Source organism: Patiria miniata, unplaced genomic scaffold (assembly GCF_015706575.1).
Source record: "Patiria miniata isolate m_02_andy unplaced genomic scaffold, ASM1570657v1 HiC_scaffold_20, whole genome shotgun sequence".
NCBI lineage: Eukaryota > Metazoa > Echinodermata > Asteroidea > Valvatida > Asterinidae > Patiria > Patiria miniata.
In genome coordinates, this window is record NW_024037059.1 from 21,793,674 (window position 1) to 21,812,462 (window position 18,789).

Here is an 18,789-nt window from a genome sequence, read left to right on the forward strand (position 1 = left end):
GGTCCAAGCACCTGCAGCCCGCCTCCCTTCAACACCCCCGGCACTGTTTTATTGATAGTATATCGCACCTTTCAATATGGTGCACACAATCGATTCTTCGATTGTCGATTGATGTCTTTTTTTATCGATATTAACTCGTACATATCGTGAACGTCCCTCAGTCCGATTGCCATTGTGGTATTGAGGTCTGTTATAACATAATTTGTCGTTGTGCAAATATTTAAAAAAAAGTCTATACTTAAACCGTTTCAGTTTCGTAGAACTTGTTCCTCTTTCAGAACATTATTAATACCCAAGACATTATGTTATTTGCGACAAAACGAACCACAAGTACCTTGTATTCCTTGTTAACAGTAAAGATCTGTGTAATAAGCGAAATGTAGTTCGCTGCAGAAAATAAACCAAACAAAGTCACAGCGATAGCAGCTGAAATAACTCCCTGTTAAACGAACTGCATTGTCTGGATCCTATATTAACACTTGGTTTGTGTACAGTAATAACACGAAATGGTTCACGGATGACAACCAGTCAACGTAACATAAAAGACGGACCTATGGACGCAAAAAAGTGCAAGCTGTACAAAGCGTACTGTAGGCATATGCCGATAGGGACGCATGTTAAAGGGAGTATACATTTGCTTTTGCTTTAATTCTCAGAAATGGATGGGTTTGGGGGGTTAGTATTTTATGGCAAATATTAATACACTGACTTTTGTAAAGTTTTCGTGTTCGTAGATGCTGGAAAAACCAAGAAAAACAATCATATACCTGTCGTCTGGTTCATGTAACGGAGCAATTTATAGACGGGGAATTCGGAGCAATTTATAGACGGCAGGGAATTGGTCAGGGAACCAGTCTAGCTGGCTTGAACCCGTTAATATCTGTATAATCGATTGCAAACAAAATGCGAACAAACTAGATATGGTAAATAGGGGGCAGTAGTTTTAAAAAAACGTTTTTCCAACGTAATTATAATTAACAAGATACTCCTGAGCTATGTTTAGTTTGGTTTAACTAATCAGGAGGTGTTTTCCATTACACCTTTCACTTGCTAGGTTTAATCGAGTGCTTTTTGCTAAGCGAATCTCGACAAACTGTGGTTGCCCGACATTGCAGTTACAGTACAATACTTCACAAAGAAAGCTAGTGAAAATATATCCAACTATAGAAGATTCCTTTCCCTGCATATTGGTGTTTTTTTCTTGGTAATTTTTTTTTAGTCCCACGATTTTAATTTGGTGATATGTATGTGGCCTATTTTCTATAGTAGTAGAATAGGGGTGTAAGTGGCGCCACCAACGTCAAAAAGTCCCCCCCCCCCCAAAAAAAAAAAAAAAAAAAAAAAATTTTTTTGAACAAAATTAAACTTCTGAAATATTTGAAACAAATTGTGAGCCCCCCCCCCGCCAAATCCTGGATGCGCCACTGTAACGAACTAACGAACGGACTAACGGAGGGACAGGGTGATTTGTTGAGCTGCTACCCACAGCTAAACAAAAATACACACACAATGGATTGGAAAGGGACAGTTTTGACTAGGCCTGAATTCTTCATTATGTGTCATTTTTATTTTATTTTGAACAGCTTGGAACTGGCATGTGTGGTCCATGGGTATCGCCCAGAGGTGATATCTTCACGCACACTGAGTCGCAGGTGGATAGCCTTAACCACACTGATTGGTCCATAGTGGTGGCCCTCGTTCCCGACGGTGTGACGTCAATCATTGCGCACATCCGGATCGGGAACCTGCAGGCGGCGCTTCACCATACGCTGACAGTCAAACCTAGGAGCGGTAAGTGCAAGGCTAGAATCCATGGGATACAAGGATGTGTTGTGTTTTTAATGGGTCCAGTTGGAGATACGAGACATTATTAGGCATGGGTCATAATGAACAACTTATCTCAAACGGAGCCCTTCGGGTGATTCCAAAGAAGTTCGTAATAGTTTTTATCATGTTGGACCCGTGCATTCGGCAGACACTTTAGAGGTTTTGTGTTGGTTGGTTGTTTGTTTGTTGTTGTTTTTTCCTTTCGGATTCATTCCAACTATCTCCAACCTCCAACTCCAAGATAGCTGACATCAAAACATGCATAAATATCTCATCATTATATATATACACTTCCTCCCGAGATTTGCCAACCATGAAAAGTCGCCGAGAACTACAGCCCTTTCCTGTTACAGGCCCCACTACATTAATGTGCATTTAAACAAGCATCATTTCAAAACGGGAAAGAACATTCGAGCATGCAGCACCAGGACCCTGAAACGAGCCACGTTTCCAATTTACATTACTACCGGACGGTACCTTTTGAGGAACGATGCATATGCAATTAATTAGAAACAATTCTGAGAAAATGAGATATCCGGTATGTTGCATCATTCTAGCCATCGTCTGTCCTTAGAAAAATGCATTCACCTCATTTCAAACAAAGAAATCAATTAACTCCATGCACCTGTTTATCCTGTTAGAGAAATACAAATTCCTTTTTGTCACAGACGGGCATTTTATAAGGCACCTGTTACATAACAATCCGTTTATGACGTAATATACCTATTGAAAAATTTAATTGTACGGATGTAGTTAAAGCTACTTCCTCCGTCAGTGGTACAGGTGTCTGTGAATGAAAATTGTTACGTGTCTACATGTTGTAGGCCTACTTGTTGATTCAGAGCAGTATAGGTACTCGATGGTGCAGTGAAACAACTGGCATTATTTAATACAAAAAACCAAGTGTTTGGCAACGCACGTGTATTAGTGACTAGGCCATCAAAACTCACTGACCGCATATGAAGTGGTTTATTCAGCAGCCATCTTGAGAACTCATTCGCTCGATGCATGAGCGATACTGGAGAGCTCCTATAAAATGCCACTGTGATATAGAAACTGTGCTTTCACTCGGGTTGGGATCTTTCTATGTTTGTGTATTCGTAGTGCTAAACATAATTCAATTTTTGAGTGCATGTGATTTCATGTATCTTTCTTGAAATAGAAATTCTATGTCACTCGGGATTTCGATGTTAAAACAAATGTAAAAAAAACCGCTTCTGTAAATTGGCAAAAATGTATCGCTTCTTTAGATGGTCGAACTTACCTCTACTAATGACTTTCATGTTCAGAAACTTCGTCTTTACTCAGTATTTTCATTTGAATTCGATCACGAAACATTATCACATTGTGCACTTAGAGGCTACTGAACTTCTGACGCCCTCAGCAGCCCATGTTATGTGCAATGTTGAAAAAAAAAGTTAAATGAAGATTCCGAGAATATTTCCATTGCTTGGCGCATCTGTCTTTAACCCAATTAATGTGATGGTAACACTATACACTATTTCAAATCCTAAGGCAGTTTTAAGAGAAATTCTCACTGGAATCCTCGAATGACAAACAGCAGGCTTCATTACACTACTTGATATAATTATCGTCAAAACAAGTTGCCAGGGACAACACTAGAAAACGCTATTTGTCAGGCTCGCCCTGCTCCAAACTGATTAGGAATAAGAATTATTTTCGCCACAGCACAGGTCATGCTAAGAGATGGGAGAAGATTAGACACGAAACAGTTACGTAGTACATGTATACGGACGAAGACAGGACGGTGCGTTTATACATTTAGAGGGATACAGTGACAATACAAAATAAAACAAATAACTCACATTAAATTCTAAGGTGTTGGTTTTGGTTTTGATATAGTTACTGTCTTCAGTACCTTATAGCAGTAAGCATTTGCCCAAAAAGCAATTAGCAGAGCTCTCATGGAATAATATAAACCTTTGGAATCCGGATGCATTAGCCCATCTGCTGATCGCTGTATTCAATCACTGACTATATCTGGCATTGCATTTCAATTTATTGGACACGTTTGTAGTGTTAATGATAATGTGCATGACGCAGAGCCATTGAACGCTGCCACAACGCGCTGTTTTAGCCAAGATGGGAATATGGCGGGCAAATTAACGCAGAAACACACGCCACGCGTACAAAAGGACAGTAATTAGATTCTGTGTCAGTACAAACACAGCTCACACGCAAGTGCTCGGCTTAAACGGCCCTAAATACCAGTATGACACGCTATACAGCGATGGTCTGGTTATCAGAGGGTTGGAACATTGGCAAATAACTGGAGATGATTATTACGAACTTTGATATTCCACACTCGCGCTTGTGTTTATAAGAGGACCTTAAGACCACATGGATGGATGGTGATATGTTCATAAGCTGCGTTCCATCTCCGGTATTAAAACAATGTTGATTGTTACAAATGCGTTGCGTTACTCAGTTTTGAATGCAATTTTCCTCGTGAAGTTATTAAATTGTTGGGAATTATGAAATGCGATTTCTGCTGGGGTTTATAGCCACCTTCAGAAAGTAGGACACTTTAATAATGAGTTCGAGTCGAGTCGAGGCATCTGGTGAGGGACTGGAGTCGAGTTAATTGCTCGCAATGACTCGAGTCGAGTCTAGTCATTTACTAATAGGGACTCCAGTGTGACTCGAGTCGGACTCGAGTCGAGTCATTGACTCGAGTCATTACAACTCTGCGATGCAATGATAATCTAGGTAATTCTAAGATAAACGAGTTGGTAAAAAGAGTATTTCCCAACACCGATACAGTTTCCTTTCACTGATTGTAGTATCAGTCTTCATCAGGACTAACGCCTGGTGATTGAGAAAATACATGTATTAACTCATTCATTAATTTTCATTCATGTAAACATTTTGTTTGCATAGTGTTGAAAGTGATAATACGTAGGCCCTACATAGAAATTACATGAAGTAGATAACGCAGTGAGTAACCTTATCAGTGAATACGTCCATACTACGCTAAGGTGTACTATGTCTGGCTGTTGCCCTTTTATAAAAGAGCCACTTTCGTATTCAGCCGGTCGTCATAGTTGTCAAACAACACCCACCAGACACAACTTTGAGCCAAAGAAATAATTTTTGTGGCAGAGTTTCGATTTGTTGTGCTACAGAACCAAGCTACCATCGATCGTGTACAAACAGATCGCGTACAAAATGCCCCCTTAGAGGCATAAAGACGTGTCGGGAAGGTTCAGCAAGCCAAGTCTAGCTGTATATCCTCTGAGGTGTCGTCGTCCTGTGTCTTGTAGTTTGACAGGGCGAATAATAAAACCTGGCCGCTTGGGGCGACCAATATCGACTGGTCGGCGATTAGCGAGTCGCGGACTGTGTGATATTACATTAGGACATCTGCACTGCACACTTTTGCCTCTGCAAATTGGCCGGGGCCGGGGCTTGTAATCTGGAGTCGCTGGGAGGCACAAAAACAAGAGGAGAAACGAGAACAAAAGATGTTTGGGGGAATCACGGGGAGGGGATGGCCGGGAGGTGTGAGTGGGAAGACGGGGCGAGAGGTGCCGAGAGTCGGTCTGGATTGGACGGGGGTGAGGAACAGTCAGCGGTGATGGTTTGGTGAGACGGGGTTAACGTCTGGGATTGGAGAAACACCCTGAGGCACAGCATAAGCTGCATGTCACCGTGCTCTGTAGATTGTGTTGTGGTAAACGGGCAGTGTAGTTTGTTAAAGACTATACAATCCCTTACATTTTGTATCAGTCAGAGTATCTGCAACATCCCAGGTCAACATTTACTCATCTTTGTATACTGGGGATTAGTTGCAAAGCATGCACAAAGAATATGTATGACTTTTAAGAGGCTTATTCACTTGTCAACAACTTTTGTCATACATCATCTTTGCAAGGTTCACAGAAGATCCAATTGAGTGAAGGAGCTCTGGCATTTACTACTATCGCCAGATCAGTGTCCAAGCCTTCCATCAGAGGGTCTATCTCCTTTGGCAGAAGTCAATAAGGCAAAACCTGCGTGACGTTCATCGTGCTTGGTTGTTGTGGATGTCAGAACGTTAGAAAAGATAAGCGAAGGCACTGACAATAAAAAAAAAACCTAGAAAGCACTGAGAGCGCACAACTCCGCCAAGGCTAAACAATTTCCCGCCATTACACACAGCACCTATGCACAAATGTGGTTTCTAAAACAAATGCTTCACCTCAAACTTTCTGTAGCTTGAAATGTTTATGTGCATGTTTATGGTGTCAATCGAGGACACACACGTGCAACATCATCCGTGAATTGAGGACAGGAACCAAATGGAGGACGACCTCGATTAGAAAACGTGTACAAAACCAATGAGAGCTGTTGCAAAAAAGTTAGTATATAAACAAAGGAAAGGGAAGAGGAACAATAGAAAATCCTCAACTTACACCATAAACAAACCTGGGTTGTATATGCATGTGTCGGTCTACCTTTCCACTACCCCAGTTTATACATTGGTCTAGTCCATTGACGTGTGTGGCTGGATTAAGTGGGTGTTAAGGCATACAGGGTCACCTGGTCAGTGCCACGCACACGAAGCTAGTCAGACAGGGTGCAGGTTTTCCAAATGATGGGTGAAAATTCCCTTTTTAAAAATCCTGCATCCAGACGCAGATCCGGATACTTTCTAATCGATTTGTACTTGTACCAAGGACACCCCATCCCCTAAAAATAGTTTTTATGAAAATCCGTCCATAACTTTTTGAGTTATCTTGTTAACAGACAGCCCAACAAATCAACGCCGATGAAAACATAACCTCCTTGGCGGAGGTAACAACCCAGATTATCCGCAATACCTCTCGGAAGCCCAATAAATGTTTGAAGCAATTCCACCTATTCCCACTAATCAGCAGTGTAATTGAAAGTTATCCCTGCCCGGGGAACCTGGTTTCCTAAATTTAAAAAAAAAGATTACAATGAAAACTCAACCCTGTTATATTAGTTGACACAAAATTGCCCGCAGCGTCAGGACCAATATAAACAAACGGACATATCAAATTTATAAACAGTCATTCTATCGTACCGCACCGCGGTGTCTCACTCTGACAGTTTCCCTTTTTTAACATTTCAAATTGGACTGCGATTCTACACCCGGACCTTTCTATTCTCGTAAAACCAGGTATTTATATACAAATTAGAAATCCGAAGCCCGAGGTTTACGTCAACGATGAATAAACTTAACTTTGATTACGGTATTTCGGCATCCCTTGCTGGCACAGAAACCCCGTTTTTAATTACATATGAGGTTTCCTTACGCGAGGATCGACTGCAAGATTGGATATAAAATGTTAATGGCGGCGCCGTTGGGGCTATTATGCCTAGATCTACAAGGGTCAGCTTGCCTTGGACGGCCTCTTCTCAAGTTGATGTCCGTCGCTGAGGCAGTCAGGCGAGGGGAGGGATTGAGATGGCATCTATCTTTCTTCGGTTGGTGATACCAGACTTCTGCTTTCGATTGTGGCTCGAGCCGGAAAATGAGAGCCTGATCACAAATGGATCAATGAAGACTGGCAAACGTTCCAGTCGCAGAGTGATATCCGGGTAATTCGGTTGTGATTACAGGGGGGGGGGAGCCAGGCACTGCGCGGCTACTAAATCGTAACTGTCATTTGTTTGCAAATCATTCTGCCCTTTTTATGCATGGAAACCAGAGATGGCATATCGCCGAAAAACGCTGCTACGTGCCGCTACGCGACGCTACACTATGTTGCTGATGTACGAATAATGAAGTAATATTGTCCAGTACAGGACTTCATAGAACCGACAACGTACATAATGGTATACGCACACCATAATACTTTTTTGTACCTTAAAATGTTGTTGAAGCTAAGCAGTAACAAATACTTAGGAAAAACCTTGCTACATTATCAGAATCTTATCATGTGATCTCGCTATGCAACTACAATGTCGAACTAGCAACATTCTGAAGAGATCTCTAGATGAAAGTACAAGATTCGCTGATCAATATGCATTACAACATGTGCTTCGCGGAGAGCGTCTTTTGGCGTTGTTTCTATCACAAGAGCGTGCTAAGACCGCGACTTTCATCCCGGACCTCCTAGATTCTTCGATCCAATCGCACCTATCTCCCCTCCCTGACCCTTGATGAGGCACGTCTTAGTTACCAAATCGTTCCTAGACCGTTTATGTAACATGTATCATATCACCCCGTGGCGCGTAATATTGAGCCGCTGACCTGCGAAAATCGCATGGATTTCTCCTGGCGCGAAGTATATGACACAGGATATTGGGCAAATTTCTTTCTGTCCAAACAAGGGTTATTCTGTTTAGTTCATAAAGGGGAAATTGATTCACCTTACGGTCGACAGGTGCGTGCGTTTCGATCTTGATGCCCTCCCCTTCTTCATTGTCACGTTCTACCGTGCCTTGTCCAACATAAGATTCTACCCCTCGGCAGGTACGTCTACTCCAGTTCTTCTTCTTCTTTCATTATGGCAGGTTTTTTTTCTCACTTTGATCAAGACGCTTATGAAGCAGATCTCTCAAGTTACACGCGGCGTATTGCGCGCCAAGTCAAGTTGGCCTAGGAGACCCATAACTTTTCGCCCAAAAGAAGCTGCGTCGTCGATCATCGTTGCTGCAGTTCCAACAATCGCAGTCTGATGAACAGGGCAGACGTGTTTTATTGGACCTTATACAAAATAGGCCTAAGGTTCTTAGGTCAAGTTGTGTTTGAAATGAGCACGACATTAATATGCCTACTATATTGTGCTGCTCAGGGATACCTGAAATTTCTTTCAATAACTGCCGTCATTAGCTTTCAAATAGTGTAAAAATGTGGTTGTCAGTTGATGTGAAGACCTTTAGTATTGTCAATCGATCGGGAAATTTCCAATTTTACAATTTCAGGGAATTGTTCAATTCAAAGCAGAGGCTACCGAAACAACACAAGGATACGTCTTTAAAAAAGAAAAACAACTATTTTCCTGCCTCTGTTTTAGGAGAGGTATAGATAACTATAGCTAGACAGTCTGCTTTTGTTTCGAACGACTTCTTTTTAAATTGTTCCGTTCCTTAATTAAAAGGCAGGTGTAGTTTCTTTCCTGGCAGATAACTTAGATTTGATTAGGCTACCTGCTCCTTATCCGGAAAGGGGAAACGCATCTTTATTACGTAGTCTAAAAGCATTTGTTTTAAATTGTGTTGATTCGCGAGAAACAAACGACGAGTAGGCTTTTAAAGTGAAGACAGATCATAGTAAAAATTATTCTGTTGATTTCATTAAAGTTACTTATTATTTGTTGAAAAACCAAACAGGATTAATGTTTCAGGATTTTTATTTAATGCTCGTATAGAATAACAGAAAACATTGATTTGACAATTTGTTTTTGTCTTTTAGATTTTCGAAACCGTGGGTCCGACTTCAGCCTCAGAATTTGTCCATTGCGCTTCTGGAACACCAAATATTTAATATGAGGCCAAACGATTGAGTCTTTCGGTTTGGTTTTGAAAAAGAAGACTCCTACTGATTCTGAAACCAGCGATGATGTCTAAGTCGGAGAGAAAGCCACTGTATCGATAACCGCCATTTTCTTACAATTACTCTTGTCCCACGTGAACTGATTAATATAAATCATGGTTTGGTTGGCAATAAGCACCACTAGTTGTACGTAATTGTGGGGTTAGGGTTTAGTTAATATTTATCGAACCCTCGTGCTTCAACTAATAACATTGGTGAGAATTGTCATGACAAACGTGACGTGGGCCGTAATAAACCCTTGTCATTCCGGTGTCTTCATTAACTCACACCGACAACAACCAGGCATGGGAGGTAATTAGTCCAATTATGCCTTGAATAAACCAACACGAAGTAATGAGAGCGTTACCACTGATTGAATTAACCGGGTGTGATTGAAACAAAATAGAACGGGAACGATTGCATTCTTTCCCTGGTATGGTTGGGCTTATTTGTTGTTGCTTGCATATTAAATGCTTGGTATCGACGGAACGAAGGCCATGCTTTCCTTATTTCTCGTGTAGTTGATGTCACCCAAGATTGTTTCTTTGGATATGTAGCTCACTCGTGGTATACCAATGTTGTCCTTGCATTAATTTATACGGCGCCCTCCAGTGGCGTAGATTGCCACATGGCAGGCATTTAGAAAATGTGTTACCCATGCCGGCGAGCATGTGCACAAGTCCATACATTAATGTTGTTGATACGTTGGGTATTGAGAGCGTTATTCTCCTCATGTACACGCATCCGTATGGGGTAGAAAACACAATAGAACAATATACCCCAAAAGAAAGTCTTTATAAATCAATCTTCCCCATGAGGGAAACGATGGAGTTTGAGATTTCAATGAGAACGAAGGAAAACAAAAGAAGGGAAACAAAGGTCTTCCCACAAGTACATGTATATGGTTATAAGGCTAAATTTATTCACAGTATGGTGTTCTACTGAAGAATTGCTTCTTAAACACATAGTCCATAAGAGTTTCTTCATTAAAATTGGACAATATGACCAAGGAATTCGCAATTGACATCTAGCAATAAAATAATCCCAATATGATGCATGGTATAAAAGGCGCTTGTTATGCGAAATGAAAAAGGGCCACAAGCAACGCTGCTTGTTGCTTTTTTTAAAGGTTTTTTTCCGCATGGGAAGTGATCTTTCGAACAGCAGGTCAAGTCTCAAGCCAGCACCTGAGCAACACTGTATGAGTTTTTATTTCGATCAAAATACAATCACAATATCACTGCTTCAATTCAGCTATCCATTCCATGTCAGTGTTTGTCTTTTCAATTATGCTGTATGCAAAACTGTCCAGTATCCCTCTCCTCTCTGACGACACGACGATTTCAGAAAGTGAACTAAAAAGGCGGCCTTCCCAATTTGTGAGGCAGATCTGACCCAAGATATTGGCAAACCGTAGATCGTCATTCGACCGTCAAATGACGGTGAATTAGGGCGCTCCGTCAATTCCATTGAGGCTTTCTATGATTTTGTGCGACTGCCTTTTCCTGCTCTATCTCTGACAATATATAAGGTGACGAAGGACAATTTCAGTCACTGAAAGTAGCGATCCAAATTGGTCAGGTCAAGTGCGACCTTCAGATAATCGGTAAAGCGTACGGTCATTGTAAATGTAAGACGACGAAATAGGGCGAACTTAATTTGATAAAATCTTGGAAATGGGGGTACCATTACACTCCTTGGGCCTACTGTATGCTTTTAAAACAATACAGTTAACTTTGACTTTAAAAACATTCAAACCGACCCTGGCTGCCGTAAGCTTGAAGCAATGTAGTCAGATCTAACTATGTGTTTTGAAAGTTGTTTACGTATAATGGTCGCCTTTTAGTGTAGGCGGTGACGGATGTGGAAATCACCGGCCATTAACGTGTTTAAATGGTGTTAGGGAAATACTTTGCACTCCATATATAAAGTGAACTGTTAGCAAGTGAATTAGATCATCGGAAATGACCTTTACTTGCTGTTCAATGTACTGTAAACAGAAAAGACATCGCGCAAACAAAATAAAGAACTTCAAAATGGCATTTTTCATTGTGATTGTGTAAGTTCACGGCATCGTGTAAATGTCGTGGCAGATACGCCTACACGCTCTACTGTATGTGCTTTCGTTATTTCCAATGAGATTATCCAACGGATAGTCAGACAAAGTGGCATGATGTCCACTGACAACTCCTAGTCAGACTAGTGTCTATTTACCCACGTCGCTCATGCTTAGCCAGGCAAGATTCGACCAGTACGTTATATAGCGCTCTCTCCGCGGTCATAATACCTCCCCGTCCCTACGTTTTAGTGTCATACCAAGGCTCCTATATTGGCAGGTTGACACATATTTTCCCCTCGTTCGATGCCGAGTAATGTTCAAGCTTTTATAAACAGACTGAACTCAAGGCCCCTTATTGGAAAACGTGGTGTCAAGCCATCAAACTCAATGTCGATATTATCTGATGTTATTAAAACACGACACGGCCTTTTGAAAACTCGAGGTCCCGTGTTCAAGATGAAGTCCTCAAAATTTTATCTTCGCTCTACCTTTTCACTGCTTATATGCGATGTTATCATCTTACCCTCATTCCTTTTAAGCACTGAACGGGTTATTTTACTACGTCAAGTTTGCATATTTATTCCATCTATGCCATTGAGGATCTGATTCTTCCGCCTGGCACCTTGCATAGCAGCTTTATAACACGAATGCTAAAATGTCTGTCCTCTGGAACTGAAATGCTCGAATGTACCAATTGAAAACTATTGGCCTAAATACATCTTAATTCACGACTTGGCGAGATTCTAAGACGTCAAATCGCTTGTCATCGGAAATTGTTCCCTCAGGGTATAACACTCCGTCAAGAATATTTCCCAAAATAAGTGAAGTGCGTCTTGGGGTATACATCTAGCAGTAAGACGATCTCACAGTCTGAATTTCTTGACGATGAGAAGTGTGGCGGACATCTGCATGTCAGATCTCATGACATGTGCATCTTTTTTTATTTCTTGCGTTTATGTACAGAGGCGATATGTTTCATTAATAAGAAAAAGTTTGAATTTGTAACGGTATCGGGTTGCAACAACTATACATACATTTAGGCCCTATGAATTGGTATGTTTTTCAAACACTGATAATAATAATAATAATTTATACATTATATTGCGCAAATTCCATAAGAATATGATCAAAATGCACATCACAATTATTATCCCTGTTCATCAGGAATGAGACCCTGCAGCAGCTCGTAATCCGCGCAATATGGTCTCTACCTTCACAGGTACCCATTTATACTCCTGGGTGGAGAGAGGCAATCGTAGCAAAGTGCCTTGCCCAAGCGCACAAGCACCATGTTCCCCTGTCAGGATTCGAACCCATGTACCACGGCACGCGAGTCGAACACTGTAACCATTGGACCACAGCATCCCCGAACTGATACCCCTTGTATTGCTTCGCATCGATTATGTTATAAAGTATGTATCCTAGAAGTGCTGGGTTTTTTTCCTTCAACACGTAGATGTTTCCCCAAACCTCTTATTTGTCCGTGGCTTATGACTTGAGGAAATACGACTAATTTGTTTTTAATCAAAGGCGTTGAGATGATTTTTTGGCCACGGATAAAGTCCAAAGCCGGACACGAAAAAAAAGTGGTATGGGCCTTATTCAAGAGTCGGCCATATTGGATTCAAGGGGAGGTTAAATCTTCATTTTGGAACTTGTGTAGTGAAATGAAAGCAATGACGTTACAAATTAATACTAGTCTGCTCTGGTGAATAATTTAAAATGTGTGATTAAACGTACTCTAATGTTTTAAGCCACATTTAAAAAAACATTTGAAAGTGAGGCTATAGTGAATGAATAGTGTGGCACCATCCCATTCAACAGTTCACAATTTATGAAATACATTCAGGGAACACGACAAAAAAATGGCCAACTTGGGCATAAGGCCTATTTATTGGGATTGCACCTCTTGAGGGCACTGTAGGGTATAATTTACGCCGAAAAAAAAGAGTCACATTTTTCAATACTAAGTCGCCATCCAGCTGCATGACATTGGTGGAGCAGTAAATACTGAACAGGGAATGCTACCATCTTTATCAGACGTCAGAATTCAGCTGTGAGTGCATTTGTGCGTTCAGTTGCGAAATTCAGCATTTGCATTTCTTTTTTTCTGAAACCGTATTGGTTTTGTTTGATTGCCGATGTTTGAGTGATGACGCCATGATGCGTGCGTGGTGATAACAATCGCTTGACGGTGCAGCATTAACCTTTTGCCATTGGCTGAAATCGCATCCTTACAATGCAAAGCCAAGAGGGACTTATGATTCAGGATCTTCATGATGTTCATTCCTGTCTTTCCGGGTACTGCAAGTTCTATCAATAACGATGGTTCAGGCTATGTTTGTCGCTCGCTGTCTGAAACACGATACTAAAGATCTTTACTGGGGCACTTATGTTTGTAACCCTTTCTCTCTGGTTACATGCCCACGCCTGTTTAATGTAATTGTAGAGGCTGCTGTGTAGTAATTATTTGCATATTACATTCGTCTGTTTCTTGTCAGGTCTTACTTGTTTTGGATGGGGGGAAAGGTTTTCGGATTTAAATGCCATTTCTATCTTTATCTTCACATTAAAGGAATTGCTATAATACTAGGCTTCTAATTTTGCCCCGTTAAGCTTCCACTTTTACCCCCTGTTTTCTTGTTTTCGTGTTTATAGTTTGTCCCTAACAATTTCGCAAAATATTTCATTACATTTTAATTTTATATCCCTATAACTACTTTTAAAAAAAAAGCAAGGTGGGCAAGATCAGATTAGTTCATGTTTCGTGCTGAAATATTGACTACGTCAACAGATGAACTAAAACGCCTTTACTCGTGGCCCGTAACCTTTTCGGCATTGCAAAGAAAACGCACATACACTGAAAACTGTAGATCCTACTCAAAGCAGAATTTAATTAATCTTTCGAGTATTCTATTTCAAAGCTTTTTTTTAACCTGGCACTAACACACGTTATTATTGTCTTCTCACCTCCTATCACTTTGGGCGCGCATGTCGGTTCTGTTTCCTCTCCGGCTGTATTCCGGACGTGTGAGATTTAACGGTCAAGTCACGGCCTCTTATTCCGCCGCCCAAATGACATAGGTGACGGTATATCTGACGGCCGTACCTGCCTATCCCCCAGAGTCTAATACACGTTCGTTTCCAGTGTTTTTCTTGAGCGCCACATACTTGGAGACATACAAACAAAACAGTGTACAAATGTACACTGTATAGATCCTTTGCACGGTGCGCCATGACAGTTGGCAGGTTTTGTTCTTTTAAGTGCCTTATATCGAGTGTATCACACGACAAAGACCTGCCCACTATAATGGTGCACCGGGCAAAAGGTCTATTATAGTTATGTCATGTATGCAGTTTCGTCATCGGAGAATGTCCTTCATGCTCCATCGTTTCACTCTTGTTAATAGTTATACTGTTACTCAAGTTACTTGGTACATTTCCATATGTCATGTTAACATTAAATAAAGAATCGCTCGAAGTATAGGTAGTTGGCTATTTGTTCCGTACAGCTTGTTCAGCAAATTCAATATGTAATATGCGCACTACAGCACACATATATATTTTGCTACTTTATGTGTTAGGTTTGTATCCATTGTTAATGTGCAGGTTATGAGACTCATATCGAATGAGTAAAACCATTCAACCTGAATGTGATTCTCTCCGTGTAACAATTGGGTAACTAACTTTGATACCTGAATGTCAAAACCCAGCGGCAACTCAACATGAATGTGGCACCCGCTGTCGAGCTAGCTCCGCAGCATCCACGCCTGTACATCCTAGTAAATCAACGGGAATTTATCGCCTACCCATAGCCTAAGTAGACATCAATACATAATGTCAGATTTTAATATGCATCCCGGCGGTATACCTAGTGCGAGCTTCCAGTGGGGAGGCCCAAGCTGGTAATTGGCGCGACATGGCTCAACAATGAGAGGTATGCTGGGGGTTTTCACAATTCGTTTGGGGCATGCTTGGTCTATACCTAAATGAATCAGCCGGCTTCACGCGTGCGAGGCCGCGCATGACATACTATCCTTCAGTGCGCATCACTGAACCTTGGGGATAAGAAATCACGCATTGAACAGAGACTACGGTGTGGAACGCTCTGCGTTCAGACTGGATAAGCTTTATGTTGGCGAAATCACATTCCCTGCCATAGTCAAGTAGGGACCGTTCAGATTCATGACCCCTTTGGGTTTAGCCAACGATATCACATAACGCGTCACGGTATCTTGTTTTAAATTTTCAAATCTAAAGCGACATACAAGTAGACCTATTTGGAACTCCTTAGAATTAAGTCTACCCTCATTGTTTGTGTGGTTGGAAATTTGAATCAGTTTCAAATTTAATGCAGTAAACTTGTTATTATTGAAGACACCGAAGTGACATAGTGCTGCTCTTATTCTTTCCCCACTCGTTGCATTGCAATGAAGATTATCGCTGCCGTTGCTCCAGATAGAATTTCATATCAGTGCATTTCACAATCAGTCGGCGTTCCATCATGTCCAATCAATCGTAATTCACAGTGATTGCGGGCCCCGTAAATATTACACTGTAGATCGGTGTGAGACTCTGGTATTTCAAGATGTAGGATCGTCCCGTAAAAACAAGGCCATCAACAGTGTGGCATCTCAGTCGTTGAACTCAACCACAACTGGTCAGCGTTACACAATCTTCACCGTCTATGGGGCGCCCATGGGGGAAAATAATTACAGTCTTGCGGAGTCATTATTTACCGATTAATCACATTGGCGTATAACTGTCAAGATAATTGTGGCTATTGGATTGTAGATGAGTTCGAAGACATTTGGACAATGCCATTTTTGGCGGGTTTATTAAGGGAGGATTAGGACTGACGACTCTTCGCATGACGAGTAATGTCCTTTATTACAAAGGAATGCAAGAGTTAATGCGCGGCGAAGGTCGGGATACTCATATTCAATCTGCAACCTCTTCTAGGCTACTTGCACATGAATGAGACCATTATGAATAGTTAACGACGACGCTGTGAATGTTGTGAGTGGAATGTTGTTAAGGATGCGTTTTGCGCGCGTGTGGCAGATGCTCCCAGTGCCGTTTGGTCCTCTTTACAGAATACAAATTTGTGCGTTAATAAGAAATGGGTATATCCTAGGAGGAACATGGGTGTAGCGTTTGCATGGATTTATCGGCCGTGCGGTGTTTTCCCTCTTTTATGATGCCTGATGTAATTTCGGTTTGATTCTTGCCGGTGGCTCTGTGTGGATCAGGTTTTAAAGGCACGTATACGTGTAGGAACGTTGATAATAGCCTGCATAGGAATCTACTGATTTAATGAGCAAAACCTTCATCCTGGACTTTTTTTCTCGATAAATGTCAGACAGAAAGCACCTGCGGGTATTGAACCCAATTTTTCGGAGGAGGGCCAATATTATAGATGGGTTTTGCCGGCCGGCCGACTGTTGCTAATTCTAATCATATTAGTTGCTTATATGAAGCTGTAGGGGGCGCTCTTTTCCCATATTTCCTTTCTTCCTGTGGGATCATTTTTCATGAATCTGTCGAGGGAATGGGTGTATACAGTTATCTCTACTCCTCACGTTTAGTTTTAAAAAAGAACACTAACGAACCAGAACCCGAGAAAAAAAAATCGTGGATGAATCATATTGAAGAACCTTACGTCGTCGGTGACGTAAGCTGCCTGTCTATTCTTGTAGGCATTTATGAGTTCTATCGATTAAAGAGAGAAACGGACATTGCCACACCGCGAGAGCTTCCTGATTTTTGAAGCACAAGGCCGCCCAAATATAATCAAGAATTAGATCACCCACTTGACTGTAAACACTGGAATATTTTGTGTGGATCGTGTTAACTGTATAACAGATCGATTCCTATCCATAACATGCGATGGGATGGTGATAATTTATCTGGATCTGACACAGACTTCAAACACAGCCGCCACATGCTAGGCATGATGTTACTGCAAGCCGATCGAGAAAAGTCTGAAAGGATTGCCGATTGGCTTGCGCGAGAGATGCCAGAGATTGATGAAACGAAAAGCCTGTGCATCAAGGGACAGGTGATACTGATACACGCTCTGGGTTTTACCGCGAGAGGGGTAATGGATCGTTTGAAAGCCCAGCTTATAAACTATAATAGATTCAGCAAATTCCATCAAAACACTAATGACTTTCCGGAGTATTTTATTTCAAGCCTGATTAGAAACTTAAGCATGGCAATATTGCTTCAACCGCAAGCCACATCTCACCGAGCTTTTAAAAACCCTAGGCCTTGTAATGACAGGTACTCATGTCTGTTCTTGAAATTTAATTCACGTCATCTGCTTTTTATTTAACCGGTCTAATTTGCCAACTTCTCTCCCCTGACAAAAACAAAAACAGTTAATTGATCTTCTCCTGCTGGCGAGTTATTGAAGAATTCGTTAGGCTTTTTATGAATACTTACCAGGCACTTGTACTACGATTAATTACTTATTTCCATTAGATCTGCTGTCAAAGACCTGTGGTTGCAGAGGACATCCACTTTCATGTGAATACTTCCTCATCTCCCTTGAGATTGATCACACATTGTTAAACTATCAAACCTGATATTATGTTTGCTTTAATGTTGTATTTTAACCTTCATGAAAATATTGGCTTTTTATGATGAAACATAGTGAGAATGGAGTTGGTGAGAGGGAATGCATGGGGGTAGGAGCACTCAGTACTGTCAATAGATTAGGTATCGTCCTGCTGGGACCATGGGTTGATTTCCATACGTTTGTGCTGTAAACGCGCATAACCTATTTTGAAAAAAATGCATATTATGCAGATACATACTTGAGTATTATGAAAACGATACCTGGCGCGTATCCAAGATCACATATTATATATTATGCATTTGGCGGGGTGTTAATCTGTCATGAAGTTGTATAGTTTGTGAATAATCGGACCGTCTCACGTTGCAGTCGTTGAAGGTATTGCATATTCTCTCGTAAATTCATCTTCGGTGCGCTATATGAAGCCCACGCACGTCAAACAACTTTTTAAACACCTAGGGGAAGTTCCATGGATCATTGATGCCCACTTCTATCCGTGTTTCATCAAGTATTCAGTTCTCGTTTGACAGTGTTCTTTGTGCTTGATAGTGAATGTAAACACCTTTTCCTGCTCTAAATAATTTGGTGTTAGAGCTGTGCTTGTCAGTCACGTGAGTTTGTTTCTGCTTTCAATAGGGGACGTTGAACAATAGAGGACAACAGGGTCCCCAATTCCCGAAGGTCCCCAATTTGGCGACTGTGTACAAGACATATGGGAGGTCCTTCTAAAAAGTACAAATAAAAGAGGGACGATAAGTGCCCCTGATTGCAGGCAAATACACACTTGGGTGCGTTTGGTTGTACAAGCATTACATT

General features: G+C 41.3%; 1 protein-coding gene across 2 annotated transcripts in view; it reads left to right on the forward strand.

Moving 5' to 3' along the window:
• Window positions 1–1,587: 1,587 nt before the first annotated feature.
• The window catches only part of LOC119728204 (atrial natriuretic peptide receptor 2-like), a 68,873-nt gene continuing 51,671 nt past the window's right edge, over window positions 1,588–18,789 (forward strand). For both annotated transcript variants that reach the window (XM_038200338.1, XM_038200337.1), the window contains exon 1: window positions 1,588–1,791. In XM_038200338.1, the coding sequence (XP_038056266.1) occupies window positions 1,596–1,791 (196 nt within the window). In that variant the 5' untranslated portion in view covers window positions 1,588–1,595. The remainder of the gene's footprint in view (window positions 1,792–18,789) is intronic.